This window comes from Rhinatrema bivittatum, chromosome 6 (genome assembly GCF_901001135.1).
Source record: "Rhinatrema bivittatum chromosome 6, aRhiBiv1.1, whole genome shotgun sequence".
NCBI classification, from domain to species: Eukaryota; Metazoa; Chordata; class Amphibia; order Gymnophiona; family Rhinatrematidae; genus Rhinatrema; species Rhinatrema bivittatum.
Window position 1 is genome coordinate 144,716,262 of NC_042620.1, and position 23,385 is coordinate 144,739,646.

Here is a 23,385-nt window from a genome sequence, read left to right on the forward strand (position 1 = left end):
ATTGTACTCTATGGAGTAGATTTTCAAAGGGGTACGTGCGTAAGATACGCACATAACCCCTGAAAACCTACCCCTGCACGCGCCAAGCCTATTTTGCATAGGTTCAGAGGCGCGCGCAAGCCCCGGGACGTGCTTATGTCCCGGGGCTTCTAAAAATAGGCGTGCCGGGGGCGGGCCGGTGGTTCGGGGGCGGGGTGGTGCTGGGGGCGGGCCGGCAGTTTGGGGGCTGTCCGGGGGCGGGCCAGAATCCTCCTGCACAGCGGCCTGTGCTAGGGGGATGGCGAGCCAGCGCACGCAAGTTACGCCTGCCAGAGGCAGGCATAACTCAACGAAATAAGGTAGGGGGGATTTAGGTAGGGCTGCGGGGTGGGTTAGATAGGGCAAGGGAGGGAAAGGTGGGGGGACCAAAAAAAAAGGGAATGGGGAAAGCCATCGGGCCTCCCCTAGGGCTCGGCGCACACAAGGTGCACAAGTGTGCACCCCCTTGCGTGCGCCGACCCCGGATTCTATAACATGTGCGCGGTAGCGCGCACATAATATAAAATCGGGTGTACATTTGTGTGCGCCGGGTAGGGCGCACAAATGTACCCCACACACGTAATATTAAAAATCTGCCCCTATGTATTGTTGAATTCTGGAAAGACAATTTTCTTTTATAAGTGCAATTTCATTTGTGTGAGACAGTTAGCAGGTGTAAAAAGGGTACAAGTTCTGTAATGTATGTGAAAGTATTGCTTATAGAATAGCAACTAGTGTGTGTACCTGCCTAAACGTCCCCAAACGCATCCCTGTTTCCCTGTTCATTTTTACACGCGACACCGTCAAGATTTATAAAATAGCATGCAAGCACACATGTGCCAATTTCACATGCGTAAACCCTGCGGTATTCCTTGAAAATTACCTCCTGTGTGTTCAGTGCTTGGATATTTTCTGAAATCATTTTGCACTTTACAGCTTTAATGAGGTATGAGGACCATGCACTGCTGGTAGGCCTGGTGGTGCCATGATAAAGGTTCAGATCGACTTTTTTGTTTATGAAATTAAAAAATTCCTTTTATCCAGTGTAGAAATACTGTCATGTTTTTTGGAAGTTATAATCAATTCTCCGATATTTAAAGAAAGCAAACATATTTTAAAAAGTCAACGATTTCTAGTAAAATGCTTCAGCTTGACGGTGATTGAAGGCTTCTACCCTGTTAAGGTGGGTATTTTGCCGCCCTTTTCTGTATTTACCCGTGCCGTTCACAACGTGATGCATTCTAACACCCATCCCGGTCTGTGCCATCTTCTCAAATTCTGGATTTCCATCAATTTTTGTATGTATGCAGGATCTGCAGTGTGGTAATTTGATCCCTTTACCTAAAAAAAAGGATTCCCCTGGTTTTCAATTACTTGTTCCCATTTCTGTGAATAGCCCTTAATTCATCCCGAGTTAGCAAGTGGTGAAGCTGTCATGTTAGTCCATGTGATTGCACGAAACTGAAGAACAAACAAAAAAATATGATACCTTTTCATTGGACTTAATACATTATTTGGCTAGCTTTCTTTGATTAATACCACCCCCCACCTCCCATCTTCAGGTCCAAAAGGACTGAGCAGGTCAGAGCAAAAGATGCACTGCCATAAAATACAAGTGAATCATAGATTATATTGCAATGTGAAGTGGAAGGGATGATTTGTAGTAAATTGGTAAGAAGGTACTAGAGGTTGTGGAGTTATTTCTGGTAGTGAGTTTTAAAAAACTCAAGTCTCTGCTAAATTTTATGGTCAGTTTTGAAGTATGATCATTTTAACTTCAAATGTTTTATGTTCCCGGATTCTTCTGAATTTCCCTTTTAGTATGCTGGTCATTAGATCACTGGTGAAGTGGTCTGAGCCTGAAAAATGTTCCCCCATGGAGGTATTACTTTGCTCCTCTTTGCGATGTGTAATTTTGTGTCTTGTAGTCTCTGGTCGAGTCAAGGGTCTCTACTTCAAATTCTTACCTTCGAAGAGGTGTGGGTTATACAGATTAGTTTAAGGGCCTTTTGTATATTAGCCACTACACTGTGGAATTAATTTTCTCTTGAGATTAGGCAGGGCTTGAATTATCTGTCATTCTGCAAGAAGATTAAAGCTCTTTACCATTGCCGAGAAGAGGTAATACTGAGAAGATTAAAAGGGGGGGGGGGGTGTCTTAGGCTCCTGTGCATGGGTATCCCTGCATTATGTAGGCATGGAGTAATTTTATTTGGTGGGTGATAGACGACTTGCCTGGGATTTCTCGTTGGCGCTTGTGCTGCTTTTGCTAGCTCAGTAGTAGAAAACCTGGTTTGGAGTCATGGGATAGGAGGCGATGTCCTTTCGTGGATTACAAACTGGTTAAAAGACAGGAAACAGAGAGTAGGACTAAATGGTCAATTTTCTCAGTGGAAAAGGGTAAACAGTGGAGTGCCTCAGGGATCTGTACTTGGACCAGTGCTTTTCAATATATATATCAATGATCTGGAAAGGAATACGATGAGTGACGTTATCAAATTTGCGGATGATACAAAATTATTCAGAGTAGTTAAATCACAAGCAGACTGTGATACATTACAGGAGGACCTTGCAAGACTGGAAGATTGGGCATCCAAATGGCAGATGAAATTTAATGTGGACAAGTGCAAGGTGTTGCATATAGGGAAAAATAACCCTAGCTGTAGTTACACGATGTTAGGTTCCATATTAGGAGCTACCACCCAAGAAAGAGATCTAGGCGTCATAGTAGATAATATATTGAAATCGTCAGCTCAGTGTGCTGCAGCAGTCAAAAAAGCAAATAAAATGTTAGGAATTATTAGGAAGGGAATGGTTAATAAAACGGAAAATGTCATAATGCCTCTATATCGCTCCATGGTGAGACCACACCTTGAATACTGTGTACAATTCTGGTCGCCGTATCTCAAAAAAGATATAGTTGCAATGGAGAAGGTACAGAGAAGGGCAACCAAAATGATAAAGGGGATGGAACAGCTCCCCTATGAGGAAAGGCTGAAGAGGTTAGGGCTGTTCAGCTTGGAGAAGAGACGGCTGAGGGGGGATATCATAGAGGTCTTTAAGATCATGAGAGGTCTTGAACGAGTAGATGTGACTCGGTTATTTACACTTTCGAATAATAGAAGGACTAGGGGGCATTCCATGAAGTTAGCAAGTAGCACATTTAAGACTAATCGGAGAAAATTCTTTTTCACTCAACGCACAATAAATCTCTGGAATTTGTTGCCAGAGGATGTGGTTAGTGCAGTTAGTGTAGCTGGGTTCAAAAAAGGTTTGGATAAGTTCTTGGAAGAGAAGTCCATTAACTGCTATTAATCAAGTTTACTTAGGGAATAGTCACTGCTATTAATTGCATCAGTAGCATGGGAACTTCTAGGTGTTTGGGTAATTGCCAGGTTCTTGTGGCCTGGTTTGGCCTCTGTTGGAAACAGGATGCTGGGCTTGATGGACCCTTGGTCTGACCCAGCATGGCAATTTCTTATGTTCTTATGTTCTTATGAAAAATTAGAAACAAGTATCCTGAGAACCCGGGTTGGAAAAATAGACTAGACCACCATGAGGTGCAGCAGGGCATTGCAGGGGTAGAATCCCAAATCCAACTCAGGATAGAAGAGGGCAAGAGTAAAACAGGAAAGCTGCTCCCTTCTCAAGCAAGAGGGTATTTGACAGCATCCCCTTGAGCAAGAGAGTAGAGGGTCAGGGTAAAGTAATAAGGAGAAGGAAAGGAAAGGAACAAGTAAAAATGGATCTCCTACAAGTTCCACTAGTTTAGACCAAATCTAAAACTGATATTATTTGCACACAGTTAGAAAAAACAATTACCGTATTTTTTGCTCCATAAGACTCACCTGACCAAAAGACGCACCTAGGTTTCAGAGGGGGAAAATTTAAAAAAAAAAAAAGGTGTGCTAAACCCGCTCTGTTCCCGGGCATCTTATGGAGCAAATTAGGGGTGTGCATACAATTTTATTTGTCCCTGTTTCTTTTTCAGGTCTGGGGAGGGCCATTTCGGTTCACTCCCCGGATCAGAAAACTTTTACCGTTCTCTTTTGTGGGAAAAAACCAAACAAAACCCCACCCCAACCCTTCAAATTTAATTAACTTCAACCCCCCACCCTCCTGATCCCCCCAAGACTTGCCAAAAGTCCCTGGTGGTCCAGCGGGGTACTGGCTGCCAGTAATCAAAATGGCGCCGGTGGCCCTTTACCCTTACTATGTGACAGGGGCTACCGGTGCCATTGGTCGGCCCCTGTCACATGGTAGGAGCAATGGACGGCCCACGCCAAGATGGCGCCAGCTGTCCATTGCTCCTACCATGTGATAGGGGCCGAACAATGGCACCGGTAGCCCCTGGGGCAAAGGGCCACCGGCGCCATTTTGATTACTGGCAGCCGACGGCCTAAGAGCAGGAGATTGTTCCCGCCACCAGGGACTTTTGGCAAGTCTTGGGGGGTCAGGAGGGTGGGGGGTTGTAGTTATCATTTTTTTTTTTTTTTTTTTAAATATTCGTTCCATAAGACGCACAGACATTTCCCCCCCACTTTTGGGGAAAAAAGGTGCATCTTATGGAGCGAAAAATACAGTAAATCTGTCATCAGGTTGCATCGTGGCACAGGGAATGTTCACGGTTTGACAGAATCTCTCATCTCTACGCCCTGGGTTCAGGTCTCTCAGCTAAGGTGGCTTGATGAAATGAAATGGTGGTCTCACTCCAATTTAGAGATGTGAAGGCCTGAAGAATTTCCAGTTTTTCAACTGTTAGCTTTGGAGGGGTGGGGGAGGAAATAAATGGGTTTTTTTTTCCAAATTTTCTGGGGTCTTCACATCTCTAGGCCAGTAGCAGAAGTGTTCACACTATGGCTCCTGTCAGATTCCCATGGATCTTTGAATTCTGTTGCATACCTCATCACTAACTTGTGACCAGATGGAGAGAGAGAGCGAGGGAGAGAGAATCATTGCATGGTTTGATTGAAAGAAGCCTTCATTCCATCCAGTCCAACCCTTTTCAAATCACTTCTGTGTAAGAAATTACATGGTTGTTATGCTCCATAGGAAGGCCAAAAAAAACCAAAACTTCTCAACAAAACTTGCTGAGCTTTAGCTAATGAACTGATTGATTTATTAAGCTTTTTTTTCCCCCCATAGACACAAAATGAGAGGCTAAGCCTTAATAAGACAGGCCCAAAATTCTCTGAGTAAAACAGAGTTCCTTTTTGACCCGATAAAGACAGTTGGGGCATACAGAAGACCTGTTGTATTCAGACTGTTTACATTTTACTTCCTGTTTTCTGTTCCTCATGTTAAGTTTTAGTGCCAGCCGGTGAGGGAAAAAAAAGCCCATCATTTTACAGGCCTGTGAATCAAATCCTTACAAAGCTTGTAGGGCTAGCCAGCAGTGATTGACGGCATCCTTGCTATTGTCCTTCAGCTTGCCACAGAAGCTGATGGGGAAATCATTCAATTAAAAGGAAGGCGACGGAATACATAAAATAACAATTTGAGTTTAAGAGCATTAAAGCACTAAATCACAGGCATTTGGAAGCCGGTTTTATGAAATTACATTTTTTTTTCATTTTCACTGATTTCCTAGGTGAAATTAGGAGGCTGTCTGGTTAGCATAATGATGATAATGAGGAGAGGCCATACATACTCAAATGACATACGTTATAACTTTAATAAAGGATGAGAGAGACTTCAGGGAGTGCATTAAATTCAGTAATAATTTATTATTTAGAGACCTCTACCCATTTACTCCTTTTTTCTGGGTGAATTGGCTCTTCCTCAGAGGTATGCCATTTTTAGAACAAAATAAAAATGCATCTCTGCTTTGCAGTTGTGTACTTGTTCCCTAGCAGAATCCCGGGGACTGCTTGCTGTTGTATGTCCTGGCTACCTTTTGTGCAATTTCAGTAAACGCACTGGAAAGGAAAGAAAAGGTTGACAGGGCCCCTGCCTGTCCTATAGGAATGCAGTGTTCCCGAACAGCAATTATTTCCAATCACAATTAACCTGATTAGAATAATGGACAGGAAGTGTCCCTCTGTAGCTAATGCAGTTTGGCATCAGCTGACTGAAGTCCTTTGATAATTTCTGCACAGATGGCTGGGCTGAAAGCAGCACTTTTTTAATTATTATTTTCATGGTCTCTCGGTAGGCCAAAACCTCGACACCGACAGCAGACCTCCCCATTAAGGCGGAAGGCGCCAACGTCAACATCACAGCTGCCATTTATGATGAGATCCAACAGGAGATGAAAAGGGCCAAGGTGTCTCAAGCCCTTTTTGCCAAAGTGGCTGCCAACAAAAGTCAGGTGAGTGGTTTAAAAGAGTAATTCCATGACTGAGTTTAAACCCTTCTCCTCCCACCAATAAAAATACATCTGTGCCTGTAATAATAATCTCTGGGAAATGTCACATTAGGCATGGATTGTACAGGGTTTTCCTTTTACTTTCAACATAGGATGAAAAATCTCATTTATAAACTTTTTTTTTTTAACATAAAAAATTACATGTGCTTTTGCGGAGCCTCTTGTTAAATAAACGGGCAGAGCTGATGTAAGCCACTTGATAAGACATTGGCAGCGCATCACTGGGCGTATGTTACATTTCGCACTTTATTGTGCGTACGAGTCTGTGTGTATGTGCAGTATATTTCTCTGCATTTATGCTTCAAGTAAATACAGTGTTGATGGCACACAAATTGGCAATGACACCGTCCTTCGTGAATCGGCATCCGTCCACCGAGTTGGGGGATGCCTAGAAGTGCTGAAAGGTTTCCTTGTTGATGGCTGGTTCTAGCATTGCACATTTCAGTTTAGTTTTTCCCAGGCAGGAGTCATCAAAGACAATTTAAATTTTTATTTGACTGAAAATATAGCAAGCTATGTGTTAAGGGATGAGATTTAATGAGAATTGCAGTCTTCTCTGTCTGATGGTGAAAGGTCTCTCTTACCTTGCCTCATCAAACATTTTCTTCCTGTCCCTTATAGGATGTCTAGAACAGTGTTTCCCAACCTTTTCAAACTCATGGCACACTTACACTAACAAATTTTGTGAGCGTGCCAGACTCTTCCAAATAGGCATTGCGGATATGAAGATGACGTTTGTGGCCAAAAGAAGAGCAAGAGATGCAATGGAAGCTCCACCAGTCTCTCTTCTAAATTTTAGAACAAAGGGAAAGAGGGGACAGAAACATACATGAACCCACCACAATGGACCTTTTTCCTTCATATGCAAATGCAAGCGAAGGGAGAAGTTGGTGTGGTGCGGGCATCCAGCTCACAGGCCAATTCAGTAAAAATCGCAGGAGAGCGTCCTGTGCGCACGATTCAGTAAATAAAATTATTCAAATTAGGGCCCGCGGTAAAAAGAGGCGCTAGGGACACTAGCGCATCCCTAGCGCCTCTTTTTTTGACAGGAGCGGCGGCTGTCAGCGGGTTTGTCAGCCGATGCTCAATTTTGCCGGCATCAGTTTTCAAACCCACTGACAGCCACGGGTTTGGAAACCGGACGCCAGCAGTTTTCAACCTGCGAGCCGCGGGCCGATTTTAAATTTTTTTTTTAAATTATTTTTAACTTTTGGGACCTCCGATTTAATATCGCCATGATATTAAGTCGGAGGGTGCACAGAAAAGCAATTTTTACGGCTTTTCTGTGCACTTTCCCAGTGCCGGCAGAAATTAATGCCTACCTTTGGGTAGGCGCTAATTTCTGAAAGTAAAATGTGCGGCTTGGTGAATCACGTGGGAATAACTAATAGGGCCATCAACATGCCAGCGCTATTAATTTCGGGGAGATTGGACGCACTTTTTCGACGCGTGAATAAGGGGTATCGGCCTGACAGTTACCTTGGTTGCCACACCTCCTTCACTGCTGCTTCCAATACTCAAGAGTGAGTCAAATCCAGTGCTCCGTCTCTCTCAGCCTGGGTGTAAGACATACTGGAAAGACTGAAAAGGAGGTGGCTGAGGAAGGGGGGAATAAAAGGAGGTGCTGTGTGAAGCATATGTGCTGCACAAAGCGAGGCCCAGCTAACCATGCCCTGCATGTTGCCCATTAATTACCACAGTGGGGATCATGCTGACTAGCTAGGAAGAGGAAGCACGCATGGCTATATAGGTTCTCAGAAAGGAGTACCTACACATTTAAGAGCCACCGCTCCTGTCTCTTGTTGCCGTGAGGTTCTGAGAACAGAGCCCAGGTGCTGGTCTGATCAGAGCATCAGGCAGTGGTGATTTTTCCGTGGCACATCTGATGAGGTCTGAAGGCACAGCAGTGTGCCCTGGAACCCTGGTTGGGAAATACTGGTCTAGAAACCTTCTATCTCCTGTTGAGTGGTCACAAAATGAAGATGAAGTAAATACTGCCCTATAACCACATTCAGCAATTTTGTTATGTAAATGTTTGTGTCTCCATTTAGACTATGTATGCTGGGTTTTTTTTTTTGCTAGGTTGTTACACTTTTGTGGTTTAAGTGTTTATGCGGGTGTGTTAAAATGCCAAATTGAAACTTAACACCATTATATCCTGTTTGGCCAAACAGAACTCCATCTTCAAAAGATTTGTTCAGGTAACTATGGGAGTTACCTGGATAAATCTTTGGTTTCAAAAATTTCACCCCTGTTTAAATTTTGTCCAGATAACCAATTACCTGCACAAAATTTAGCTGGATAAAAAAGAGGCAGTGATAGGGCATTGAGTGTGGGGTTTAATTTTATTCAGTTAGCGCCAAAATTCAGTGCTAACTGGGTAAGTCAGGACGTACCAGAGGGCTGTCCTAAAGTTATCCAGATAACTTTATCCAAGTAACTTTGACTTTAGCTGGGTATATTCAACTGAATTTGTATCCAGTTATGTTACATAAGAATATAGATTTCCATACTGGGTTGGTCTGAGGATTCATCAAGCCCAATGTCCTGTTTCCAACAGTGGCCAATCCAACGCAGGATCCCAAACAGTAGATAGATCTCATGCTGCTATTGCAGCATGGTGTTTCCCAAAGTTACCTAATTAATAACAGTTTATGGACTTCTCCTCCAGGTGTTGCGTTGGAGGTGGACCCTTGGGCTGAGTTGGGGTTGATGCAACCTCTAGGCAAGGACCTACAGGTCCCCACAGTCAGCAGGTGGAGTAGCCTGAAGCTAGAGGCCGCTGGAGCTTCACTTATACCAGCCTTCATTCCCCACTGGTTGAGCCTTTGGGTGCCGGGGCCGGCAGGACTTAGGTGGGCCTCGAGGTTAGCTAAAGTTGGAAGGTGATTCAGCCCAGAGACAGCAGCCGGTAGATGGCATAGTCTTATCCTGGACAGGATTCGGTACTAGAACTCAGGCACCAAAGGAACAATAAGTAACTGGAGGCTCTCAAGAAAAAGAAGGCTTAAGCCTTGCAAGTCATACGTCCAGAGGATAGGCCAGGGGATGCTTCACTGACAAGCGAGGATCAGAGCCGGCAGCAAATGGAATTTGTGGCAAGCAACGAAGAACTCTGGACACAGGAAAGTCTGTAGCGTAGTTGTTCAAATCAAGGGTCAGGGCATGGAGAAGGCAGGCGTAGTCAATCAAGGCAATGGTCAGGACACGGAGAAGGCAGGAGTAGTAAGGCGTAGTGAAGGTCCAGGGCTGGAGAGAAGCTGAAGAGTAGTCGGGCGTAGTGGAGGTCCGGGGCTGGAGAGAAGCTGAAGAGTAGTCAGGTATAGTGGAGGTCCAGGGCTGGAGAGAAGTTGAAGAGTAGTCAGGCGTAGCGAAGGTCCGGGGCTGGAGAGAGGCTGAAGAGTAGTCAGGCATAGCGGTGGTCAAATCTAAAGAGTCAGTCCAACACATAGATGAAACATGAACAAGGAGAACAGGAACCGGGAACCATAGGAAACAGGAACACAACGAAGAGACAATTCTCGGATCAGCAATGAGTACAAGGAGTACGAAGAGACCAGTTGCAAAGAGAATGCTATGGGGCGAGGCCTGAGCTTTTATATGCTGAGGAGTCTGACGTCAGCATCCGGGTCCATGGCCAGGTTCCTGCCGCGGGCCCTTTAAAAGAACTAGTAAGAACATAAGAACATAAGAAAATGCCATACTGGGTCAGACCAAGGGTCCATCAAGCCCAGCATCCTGTTTCCAACAGTGGCCAATCCAGGCCATAAGAACCTGGCAAGTACCCAAAAACTAAGTCTATTTCAGTTACCATTGCTAATGGCAATGGCTATTCTCTAAGTGAACTTAATAGCAGGTAATGGACTTCTCCTCCAAGAACTTATCCAATCCTTTTTTAAACACCGCTATACTAACTGCACTAACCACATCCTCTGGCAACAAATTCCAGAGTTTAATTGTGCGGTGAGTAAAAAAGAACTTTTTCCGATTAGTTTTAAATGTGCCCCATGCTAACTTCATGGAGTGCCCCCTAGTCTTTCTACTATCCGAAAGAGTAAATAACCGATTCACATCTACCCGTTCTAGACCTCTCATAATTTTAAACATCTCTATCATATCCCCCCTCAGCCATCTCTTCTCCAAGCTGAAAAGTCCTAACCTCTTTAGTCTTTACTCATAGGGGAGCTGTTCCATTCCGCTTATCATTTTGGTAGCCCTTCTCTGTACCTTCTCCATCGCAATTATATCTTTTTTGAGATGCGGCGACCAGAATTGTACACAGTATTCAAGGTGCGGTCTCACCATGGAGCGATACAGAGGCATTATGACATTTTCCGTTTTATTCACCATTCCCTTTCTAATAATTCCCAAAATTCTGTTTGCTTTTTTGACTGCCGCAGCACACTGAACCGACAATTTCAATGTGTTATCCACTATGACACCTAGATCTCTTTCTTGGGTTGTAGCGCCTAATATGGAACCCTACACTGTAATTATAGCATGGGTTATTTTTCCTTATATGCATCACCTTGCACTTATCCACATTAAATTTCATCTGCCATTTGGATGCCCAATTTTCCAGTCTCACAAGGTCTTCCTGCAATTTATCACAATCTGCCTGTGATTTAACTACTCTGAACAATTTTGTGTCATCTGCAAATTTGATTATCTCACTCGTCGTATTTCTTTCCAGATCATTTATAAATATATTGAAAAGTAAGGGTCCCAATACAGATCCCTGAGGCACTCCACTGTCCACTCCCTTCCACTGAGAAAATTGTCCATTTAATCCTACTCTGTTTCCTGTCTTTTAGCCAGTTTGCAATCCACGAAAGGACATTGCCACCTATCCCATGACTTTTTACTTTTCCTAGAAGCCTCTCATGAGGAACTTTGTCAAATGCCTTCTGAAAATCCAAGTATACTACATCTACCGGTTCTCCTTTATCCACGTGTTTATTAACTCCATCGCGGAGAGACGCCGCCATCAGCGCCACGCCTACGAAGGGACGCGGCGCTGATGGCAGCGTCTCTCCGCAGGCCACGCGAAGAGGCCCGACGAGCAGGGACATCTTGGCTAGCAACACTGGGTAGCGTGGCAGGGCTGGAGGCACTGGAGGGAACCCGAGGTCGGAGCTGGCGGCCCACTGCTGCCAGTGAAGAGAAGTCAGGAGCTGGAGTCCGTCTGAAAAGGTGAGAGGGCTGTGCTGTGGGGCTGCCGCAGGCGGCACGCGTAACACCAGGAGCTTCTTCAAACATTTTTTAAACCCAGCTAACTGCCGTTACCATATTCTTCAGCAATGAATTCCAGAGCTTAATTGAGCATTGAGTGAAAAATAATTTTCTCCAATTTGTTTTAGAAGTGCTATTTACTAACTCCATGAAGTGTGCCCTAGCTTTGTATTTTTTGAAAGAATAAATAACTGGTTCACATTTACCCATTCTATTCCACTCTTGATTTTATAGACCTTTATCATATCCCCCCTCAGCGGTCTCTTCTCCAAACTGAACAGCCCTAACCTCTTTAGCCTTTCCTCATAGGGGAGTCATTCCATTCCCTTTATCATTTTTGTTGCCCTTCTGTATATCTTTTTCAATTCAACTATTTCTCTTTTTAGTATATAACAACCAGAATTGCACACTGTACTCTAGGTGCAGTCTCACCATGGAGCAATATAGAGTTATTAGGACATTCTCTGTTTTATTCTCCATTCTTTTGCTAATAATTTCTAACATTCTGCTTGCTTTTTTGACTGCCACCACACACTGAGCCAAGGATTTCAAAGTATTGTCCATGACGATGCCCAGATCCTTTTCCTGAGTGGTAACTTCTAATATGGAACTTATCATATAACTACAGTGTGGGTTAATTGTATCTATTGTGCATCACTTTGCACATGTCCACATTAAATTTCATCTGCCATTTAGATGCCCAATCTCTTAAGATCCTCCTGCAATTTCTTACAATCTGCTTGTGCTTAAAAAATTCGTAATCATTTTGTCTTGTCCTGCAAAATTTGATCACCTCGCTCGTCATTCCCTTTTCCAGATCATTTATAAATATTTAAAAAACACACCAGTTCCAGTTCAGATCCCTGAGGAATCCCCCTGTTTACCTTTCTCCACTAAAAAAACTGACCATTTATTCCTACTCTGTTTCCTATCTTTTAACCAGTTTGCAATTCACAATAAGACATTGCCTTCAGTCCTGTCTCAGGTGTCTCTCATGGGGGACATTGACAAATGCCTTCTGAAAAATCCAAATACACTATACCCTCCAGCTCAACATTATCCACATGTTTATTGCACCCTTCAAAAATGTAGCAGATTGGTGAGGTAAGACTTCCCATGTGTAAATTCATGCTGGCTGTGGCCCATTAAACCATATCTTTCTATATGTTCTGTGATTTTATTCTTTAGAATAGTTTCTTCAATTTTTCCCTGCACTGAAGTCAGACTAACCAGTCTGTAGTTTCCCAGATCACCCTTGAGCCCTTTTTAAAGATCAGCCTTACATTGGCCACTCTCCAATCTTCTGGTACAATAGATGATTTTAGAGATAGCTTGCAAATTTCTATTAATAGATTTGCAATTTCATTTTTTAGTTATTTCAGAACTCTGGGGTGTTAACCATCTGGTCCAGGCAATCTAATACTCTTTAATTTGTCAGTTTGCCCTATTACATCTTCTAAATTCACTATAATTTGTTTCCGTTCCGAATTATCGCCAGCTGACTCCCTCACATACTTCCTGCTTCATATATATTTTAAAAAGCTTTTCTTATGAGTTTGCATCTTTGGTCAAATCCTTTTCAAATTCTCTTTTTGTCTGCCTTATCAGTGTTTAACATCTAATTTGCCAATGCTCATTCTTTTTCCAATTTTCTTCATATGGATCATTTTTCCAGTTTTCATCTCACCTTTTAACCATGCCAGCTATTACTTGGCCTTATTTAATGCATGGAATACATCTGGTCTGGGTTTCCAAGATGGTATTTTTAAACAATGGCCATATCTGATATAAATTCTTAACATTTGTAGCTGCACCTTTTAATGTTTTTCTTATTATTTTTTCATTTTCTCAAAGTCTCTCTTTTTGAAAGTTAAATGCTAGAACAGTAGATTTAATTAATGTGCCACCTCAGGTCATTAAATCAAATTTGTTCGCATTATGCTGTCTGTTGCCAAGTGACTTCACTACCCATTACCTCTTGCACCAAATCCTGTGTTCCACTGAGAGTCAGGTTTAAAATGGCTCCCCTTCTCATCAGTTCCCAGAGCAACTGCTCCATGAAGCAGTCATTTATTTCATCTAGAAACTCTACCTCCCTAGTATGTCCTGATGTAATATTTACCCAGTCAATATTGGGGTAATTTAAATCTAATATTGAGCAGAAGCAAACCTTGCACATAAGCAAGTACATAGGAACACTGGTGCAAGTAGAGAGATACAGTTCCATTCGATCAGTAAACCATATTTTTATTATTGTGAACATTCATAATACATTCACTGTGGCAACTCCGTTAGTGTAACAGCAAGAAGCTTAAAGTCCCCCGACACGGTCCCGTGTTTCGCGGTGGCTGCATCGGGAGGGACCAGATGATATTCAAAATCTGAAATAAAATGTGAGTAATCAAGAACGGAACAAACGGCTGCCATATGTATATCATAGTAGTAGTTCACATACCTTATACAAGACCATCAGGAGCGCGAGCGCCCGCTGATTTCAACTCATATTTAAAGCACTCAAAATGGCGCGAAAGAACAAACTCTCGCGAGATGCTGGGAATGACAGAAGAACACCTGTGATCATATTAACATATTAGACAGAATTGCTAATAAAACAGATACCACTCAATGTCCTTATTAAGACCGTGGGGGGAAACTGAGTTGAGGATAAAGATCCATCGCTGCTCCCTCCGGCCTAGCATACAGGCGAAATCTCCTCCCCGCGGGGACGGCGAGACCACCTCCAATACCTGGAAGGAGAGGTCAGCGATGGAGTGTCCGGCATGTATCCAATGAGCCACTAAAGGTTCATCAATCCTAGATAATCTGATATTAGAACAGTGTTCTATAATTCGTGTCTTAATCATGCGTGAGGTTTTCCCCACATAGACCAATGAGCAAGGGCATGTAATCACGTAAATTACTCCTTTTGTGCAACAATCTGACTGGGAATGTAGATTGAACACACGTCCTGACCCAGGGTGTTTGAAAACTGTAAATGTCTCAGTGTGGCTGCACATCGTGCATCGGCCACAGGGGCTGTGTTGGCCCCTAGTCCGAAGTAAGTTTTGTACAGGCGCCAGCGATGTGTGCACAAGCCGGTCTCTCAAATTTGTAGCTCTTTTAAAGGTGAAACGTAGGGGACCATGCATTAAATCAGTGAGGGACAGGGCTGACCAATGGCGTTTAATCATGTTCACAATAGACCTTCCTATGGTAGAGAAAGGGAGAATACAGTTAAAGCATACATCATCACACTGTGTGGAAGAGCTGAACAACCAGTCCCGGTGCGTGTATAACGCACGTTTAAAAGCTCTTTTCACAATTCGTGTTGGGTAGCCCCTTTCAACAAACCTGGTGAACATGCATCGGGACTGAGAGAGAAATTCCTCCCGTGTGGAGCAAAGGCGACCTTTAAAAGAGCTACAAATTTGAGAGACCGGCTTGTGCACACATCGCTGGCGCCTGTACAAAACTTACTTCGGACTAGGGGCCAACACAGCCCCTGTGGCCGATGCACGATGTGCAGCCACACTGAGACATTTACAGTTTTCAAACACCCTGGGTCAGGACGTGTGTTCAATCTACATTCCCAGTCAGATTGTTGCACAAAAGGAGTAATTTACGTGATTACATGCCCTTGCTCATTGGTCTATGTGGGGAAAACCTCACGCATGATTAAGACACGAATTATAGAACACTGTTCTAATATCAGATTATCTAGGATTGATGAACCTTTAGTGGCTCATTGGATACATGCCGGACACTCCATCGCTGACCTCTCCTTCCAGGTATTGGAGGTGGTCTCGCCGTCCCCGCGGGGAGGAGATTTCACCTGTATGCTAGGCCGGAGGGAGCAGCGATGGATCTTTATCCTCAACTCAGTTTCCCCCCACGGTCTTAATAAGGACATTGAGTGGTATCTGTTTTATTAGCAATTCTGTCTAATATGTTAATATGATCACAGGTGTTCTTCTGTCATTCCCAGCATCTCGCGAGAGTTTGTTCTTTCGCGCCATTTTGAGTGCTTTAAATATGAGTTGAAATCAGCGGGCGCTCGCGCTCCTGATGGTCTTGTATAAGGTATGTGAACTACTACTATGATATACATATGGCAGCCGTTTGTTCCGTTCTTGATTACTCACATTTTATTTCAGATTTTGAATATCATCTGGTCCCTCCCGATGCAGCCACCGCGAAACACGGGACCGTGTCGGGGGACTTTAAGCTTCTTGCTGTTACACTAACGGAGTTGCCACAGTGAATGTATTATGAATGTTCACAATAATAAAAATATGGTTTACTGATCGAATGGAACTGTATCTCTCTACTTGCACCAGTGTTCCTAGGTAATTTAAATCTCCCATTAATACTGTGCTGCCAAATTTGTTAGCTTCCCTAATATCTGTTAGCATTTCATCATCCATCTATTAATTTTGTCCAAGAACATAAGAAATTGCCATACTGGGTCAGACCAAGGGTCCATCAAGCCCAGCATCCTGTTTCCAACAGTAGCCAATCCAGGCTACAATTACCTGGCAAGTACCCAAACACTAAGTAGATCCCATGCTACTGATGCCAGTAATAGCAGTGGCTATTCCCTAAGTCAACTTGATTAATAGCAGCTAATGGACTTCTCCAAGAATTTCTCCAAATCTTTTTTAAACCCAGCTACACTAACTGCATTAACCACATCCTCTGGAAACAAATTCCAGAGCTTAATTGTGCGTTGAGTGGAAAAGAAATTATCCGATTATTTTTAAATGTGCTACTTGCTAACTTCATGGAGTTGAAAATTTGTGCTCAGTTTAAAGAACACCTTTGGAAATGCTGTACACTCCAAGTTGAACACCTTTCCAATTCTGTTTTGGGGTTTGTTTGTTTTTTTTAGTAATTATTGCACTTTGGCCCCACAGTTTCCTTCTGCTGTTTTGGTCTCTCAGCTCAATCAGGTTGTGGTGACTTGAGCTTTTAGACCTAATTACTTAACTTTCTCCCTACCCTCTGATTTCTTTTCCATAAACTTCTATCTAGCACAAGATCGCAGCGATAAGTTTTTGACTGGGGCCATAGACTGCATCACCCTCCAAAACCCAGTACATGTGTATCATGCGTTCAGTTGTTAGGTGTCACACTTAGATTAACCACCATGTTCAATCACCACAGCCAAAGGGGTAGACCTTGGCATGGGATATTCAGATTGAGGCCTGTGTTTTGCATTGTATTGCACTGGCTAATGCAGTGGCTGCAAAGTGGCAGTTCTGTGTGCATCTACATCTTTGTCTGTAGTGGTTAAATGCATCTGCTCAATCCAGACTTGGAAAACTGGTTGACTGAAATGTTGGTCTGAAAGAATTTTTATTAGAAAGTAAAGTGTGGTGTTAAATGTTCTACAAGTTATAGGAATCAGTGTACAGAATGATGTGGACTTGTTCAGAGGAAGATCTTCCTTTTCCACTCCTGCATCTCCCACCCCTGCCCTGGTTTCTGCATTCTTTTAGGTGGATTGAGGTGGATTTCAGACAACCAGTTTTTGCTGCTTTATTGCTATTTATGTATGTAAATGGCTTTCAGAAATGTATCTCCCCCATATGTTGTTAAATGTTACGCCAAAGATTAATGGAACCTACTCTGAAGAAAGAAGAGTGATAAGTGAAGTACCTCGAGGATCTGGGACCGGTTCTGTTCAATATCTTTATAAACGATATTGCGGAGGGGTTAGAAGGTAAATTTTCTTTTTGCAAATGACACTAAAATCTGCAACACCCCTGAAGGAGTAGAGGGAATGAGAAGTGATCTAAGAAAACTTGAGGAGTGCTTAAATGTTTGGCAGCTAGCATTCAGGGCTAAGAAGTGCAAAGTCATGCATTTGGGGGGCAGTAATCCAAAGAGGGAGAGATTCAGAGACTGATGTGCACAGATCAGGAGAAAGACCTTGGGGTGATAGTATCTGAGGATCTAAAGGTAGCGAAGCAATGTGACAACGCAATGGCTAAAGGCAGAGGGATGCTGGCTGGGCTGCACAGAGAGAGAGAGGCATACCCAACAGTAAAAAAAGAAGTGACGATGCCCATGATGTCACCTAGAGTACTATGTTCAGTTCTGGGGACCGTATCTCAAAAAAGATAGAGACGGGATAGAAGCAGTCTAGAGAAAGCAGCCAGCATGGTGTAGGGTCTGCACCAAAAGACATAAGAGATGAAACTGGAGAATCTAAATGTTTACCCTGGAGGAGAGGAGAGACAGGAGAGATGTGATACAAACTTTTAGATACCTGAATGGTATAAATGATGCACAAGAATCAAACCTCTTCCAGTAGAAAGGAAGGGTCATGATGTGAAACTCCAACTGGGTAGACTCAGGAACAATGTCAGGAAATCTTTCTTCACAGAACGAGTAGCAGATGCATAGAAAGCCCAGCCAGAAGAGGTGGTGAAGACAAGAATGGTAATGGAATTCAAAAGGGCATGGGATAAACGCAGTGCTTCCCTAGTGGCTCGAAGATGGACGTGAAGAAGCATGATAACCTGTGATAACTTTAGGAGTAATGCATCAAAAGAAGGAGACGCAGCAAAAAACACATTGCTCAAACACAACAGGGGTTTGAGCACAGCTGATGGAACTGTTGGATTGCTGTGGACAGATTTTTTGAGATAAGAGTTTCAGATAGGATTACAGTTATTTAAGGAATTGGTGACATTTTCTGAACCAGCAAATGAATGAATATATAGTGCTGGTGTCTGACACTGCAGCCTGTTTCTTGGCAAGAGACGGTAGATTGTGCTATAAAAGTACTATTAGAATTGTCTGATGCTGGGTTGACAAATTGAGTTCATTTTGAAACCTGTGTATTTAATGAACATGTATTAGTGGAACCTTTGTTTGATATTAACAGTTTAACTTTAGGTGTATTATTTCTGCATAGGAATAACTGCACAGAATGGTAGTTACTACCCTTAACAACTTGCTAGGCAAACTGGATGAACCGTTTGGTTCTTTGTCTGGCATTATATACTATATTACTATATAAACTATTTACAAATTAGAGCATGGGAACAAATTTAAATATCTTTCCAAAGCAGAGTAAAGAGAAGAGTCCATATTGCTGTGGTACCAAATTATTTTTTTCTTATCTGCAAAAATGTAAGTATCTGTTGATATTATCTTTCTCATTCTGTATGGGTCTCCCTCCTACTTTGCCTCTTTATCAGTGAGATCCATGGTTACGAGAGTACCTCAGAAAAGTTAAATGCAAGATACATAACAGTGAAATGTCATGCAGCCTTCTTAAACTGTTTTACACACGCACGCAAAAAATCTCATGTAGCATAGGGCAAAATATAATGAGAACTGGAACTATGAAATGACTGAAGCTGTTATAAAAGCCTAATGCCACTTGGCAGAACCAGTGTGCATTTAATAGTTTTCCACTGTGTAATAAATGGCATATGTGCTTGACATGCAGCAGACAGAGAAACTGTACAATTGATTTTGCAAATCTGCCCTGACTACTTCTTCTCACATAAATATCAGGGTCTGTCATTGTCAAGTGGTTGGTGTTAGTGGAATTTTAGCAAAATGTATAGGTCAAAAGTCTGGCACAGAATTGCTTGGGAGTTCTTGTCATTCAATCAATAGACCGAAGAGCAAGCAAATTGCACATTTAGAGGGCTAGGTACTAAAGTGTGTATTAAATTTTGCAAAATCTGGCTTGCGAAGCCAATTTTGCGCACAGTTTTGTATCATGCACTCAACCACCTCAGGAGCAACCGCTTCCTCTCGCCCATTTTAGTCATCCCCACCAACCACCCCACTTGACCTACTCTATCCCCTCATTCTTGTTGCTTTTGTCATATTCCACTCTGCCACATGGTTATTGGCAAACAAGAATCTTTTATTGGATGGATGTGGCCACAGCATAGGTTAGCTGTACACAATAATTAGAATACCAACATCACTTACTAAACATATTCCTAAATACCCAGGGGTGACCATGCCCTCACCTGCTGAATTTTGATTCATAAATGCTCAATAGTGTCATGCTACTACGATGAACCGTGGGCTGGCCACCCTTTAAATTGCACTCACTGGCCTTCTCCCTTCTGCTTTGGCCACCCCCCTTATCTGGAGGGATCGACTCCTTAGTTAATGAGCTCTTGGCATGAATTTGTATCACAGCAGCTCATTAACTATGTGCTTGAATAAAATGTCATATGCACCAAATTCAGTGCAAAAACTTTACTCTTTGCCAAGAGAGAAACTCAGCAGAGATAGCTGTGCGCAGTATCGCAATCACATACACTAACCTCCAATTTAGCGCACACAGCCATCAGTGAGGTTTATTTCTCTTTAGTCCATCAGCTTCTTAATGTGGGTAGCTAGCAAATCACCATTTCTGTTGACCACAATAATGTCCAAAGTCTCTCAAAAGGATGAGAAGGAAGGAGGAAGATAGTTGCTTGATCGTGGATATGATATGCATGCTCTGCTTCCACCTGCTTCAGTAATAGTGCTGCATTAATGCACCAGTGGCCCCTGTAGTGTGTTGTTTTGCAACAGTACATTTGTTGCAGCCTCATTAGCAGAGGGGCAGACTTAGCAGGGTATTGCTCCTGTGCACAACAGACTGCAAGTTTACCTCAGCAGTTTTCTTCTGAAAATACCAGGATATTTGCAGTGATAAACCTGGAGCAAACCTGTGATCAATCTGGGCACTTTTGTCTCTCACAATGAATGTCATGCTTTATGCAGTGACAGTTGTGCATGCATCTGTTATTACCACCTCCCATTTAAAATAACATGGGCAGGTACGATTCACTTGATATGACCGGAATTGTACCATTCTTGACTTCATAATCACATCAAACAAGTTTTGACAGACTGGTTACCATGATGGCTCTTTGTCTTATTAGGTGACAGTGCATCATATGGCTAAAAAAATTGTTTTGGGTAATTATCTACTTTGTAGTTAAATTGTAAAATCATGTCTTTTAAATAAACCCTCCCAAGAAGATTATTTTTGATAACTGTTGGCTGATTCCAAGTTTCTCAATGTGTTTTATAAGCCTCTATTCAATACTTTTTTTTTTTTTTTTTTGCAGTTAATGTTATGTTATGCAAAGTTCTGTCAGATGACATAGTAATTGAGCATAAGGATTTATGGTCTTTTTTTTTTTTTATTAAATGGAAATGCTCATGCTCAAAATTCAAGGAAAAGCCCCACTCAGTTGGACAAACACTGTCATACACGAGAGGATTCTTAGTTTATCTTAAGTAGGATTTCCTTGCTGCTGCCTAGATTGAGCAGGGATGTCATCATGACCATACTTTTTTGGGGACTGGAGAAAGGGAGAGGCATGCTGAAATCGGTGACTACAATTTATTTCTTCTTCAGTAAAAAATAACAGATGATTGCAGCTCTTTTGGGGCATTAGTTTAGTAAATGTCCTTGGAGCAAAAATCTGCTTAGAATTTCAGCACCAACATACAAGCAGTGAATGCCAGAGGATCTGGTGATACAAACCAAATGGCAAAAGTGGTTTGCTTGAATAATATAGTTTCTTCATCAGGGTACAAATTTGGATTTAATTACTTGTCTTTCCAAACCTGAGCACAGGACGAGTCACATTAAGGTACAGTAGGGCCCTCAATCTAAGGATCTGATTTAGTAAAGCTTTTTTTCCCCCATTCTGTATCTCTGGTTAAAAAAAAGCCTAGTAAATCAGGCACTAGGTTTGTACATGAAGTAACAGAGGGCGAAGGGACTTGTCCAAGGTTACAAGGAGCATTAATTAGAGATGTAGGGTTAGACCCCTGGCTTTCCTGATTCTCGGCCTGTTTTTATAACCACCAGGCCATTTATCCATGTCAAATAAAATAAAAATGTAACCAGTATGGAGAAATCAGGTGTATGGCATGAAATGATTGACCAGCGGCTCGGTGGCAAAGTGTTCAGCATCGAGCTTCTACAGTCTAGTTGACTTCATCTAGACATTTTTTTTCTGAGCCCTTTTCAAGAAGCTTCCAAAGCAGTTAGCCTTCTGTCCAGTTCAGCTTCCTTGATCAGGTTATGATGCATTCTTGGAGAGTTTATTATTAGATACTGCTTGGAATAAATGTTAGGCACCACAAAGAAACAAGAGAAGAGCATTAGCTGGCTAAATCCACACTTCCACAAAGGGGCATGCAGCGGCAGAAGAACCTCCAGGCTTTGGTGTGGTTTTCGGAGATTTGTATGCTTCTCTAAGAAAGTTGGGGTAAGGTTCCCCTCCGGTTTGTGAATGGGAATGAGAGAGTGTCACCTCTCTTAAACCAGCAACAGTCTACCTGTTACTGACCCCATTTTCCCCCATGGGTGAAAATAACGGTAGTAAATGTGTTATTCATGAAAGCCCTCCTTTCCCGGTTGGGCTGACTGGAGCATTCCTAATTAGCTGTTTAAAGGCAAGTGTGTGAAATCTGCTCAGGGACCTTGTGAGGGCCTTGGAAACTTTTCAAAAGTATCCCTGATTGTCTGAGACAGATTCATTTATAATTCTTTTAAAAACATAGACTTTGGTATTCTTCGTTATATTTGTTCAGCTTTGCTGCTTGTGGGGAGGTAGTTTGGAAAGGGGTAGCAGACTGGAAGGAAATGGCCTTGATGCTACTGTGATGCAAAGGTTGTGGCTTTTAAGGACTCATTTACTTGGAGTCCCTAAAGCTTTCTTCCCCATAGACACAGAATGAGAGGAAAGCTTTGGTGAATCAGGCACTAAGCATTGGTTTAGAAGCTTTAAAACGGAAGTGGTTTTAATTGAAAATTTAAGTGAAAGGTAAGAGTTCAGTAAGCTCAAAAGTCCTACATTGTGGGTGCTAAAAACACATAGAGCAAACCAGCATATGCACGGCAGTGAAAATTGGCAGTCGGTGTTAATCCAGATCAGATTTGGCTCCCCCCAGTTCACATTTTCAGGCCTGGTGAAATAACACTGGATTCGTAGTCCCTCACACATGAGAAAGCAGAGTGTATCCCTGAAGAGAGAGTGGCGTTTGAATTTGTCGACTGTGTTAGAAAAGTATTATGTCAGTGTCGTTTCAGGGTTATTTCAGGATATCCCGAATATGTAGATTTGAAATGGCACATCTATATGCAATTGCCGGTTGTGCTAATCTGAAGAATGTCATCCCTGATTTCATTCTGAGTATGTTATTGGCTGCTGTTTCACGCCACCGTGGTTGATAAATCATGTTAAACTGCTGGAAGTGCCACAGTGCGCTACTGGGTGATGTGTTAGCAGTGCCGTAAATCGCATTACTGCAGCCAATAAGACGTGACCTTTTGCGTCACGCCCCCTATAAACTTTACTGAGGGCTCTGCAGTCTCTTTCTATAGGAAAGCATAGAAGTCAGGTTATGAAAGCAGTAGATGTACCTGAAGTGAACTTCGTCTCAGCCTTCTTGACTCCTGCAGTGAATACTTTGTAATCACACAGCCACACTTACAGAAGGCAGAATAAAATGTAATTGTAACACCTGTGATGGAAGAACCCGGATAACAATTCCAGAGGCCATATCTCAAATTTCTGTTTTATTTGGAACACGATTATTCTGCCATGCGATGTATTTTCTAGGCTTTCCTGCGTGAGGGGAAAGATTTCTTTCAGGCCCTTTGCATTGTTTGGTTCAAGTCCCAATATTAAGTATTGTATACAGCAGTGATAATTTCAGCATAGATAATTATTAAAGTCGTAACTCAATGAGACACTTGAGATTTTTAGTGGTTTCCGACT

At 42.6% G+C, this 23,385-nt stretch overlaps 1 protein-coding gene across 2 annotated transcripts in view; it reads left to right on the plus strand.

Moving 5' to 3' along the window:
* Positions 1-23,385, plus strand: part of SATB2 (SATB homeobox 2) — a 345,958-nt gene that overhangs the window by 246,175 nt on the left and 76,398 nt on the right. For both annotated transcript variants that reach the window (XM_029606039.1, XM_029606040.1), the window contains one exon: positions 6,173-6,328. In XM_029606039.1, coding sequence (XP_029461899.1) covers positions 6,173-6,328 — 156 coding nt within the window. The remainder of the gene's footprint in view (positions 1-6,172; positions 6,329-23,385) is intronic.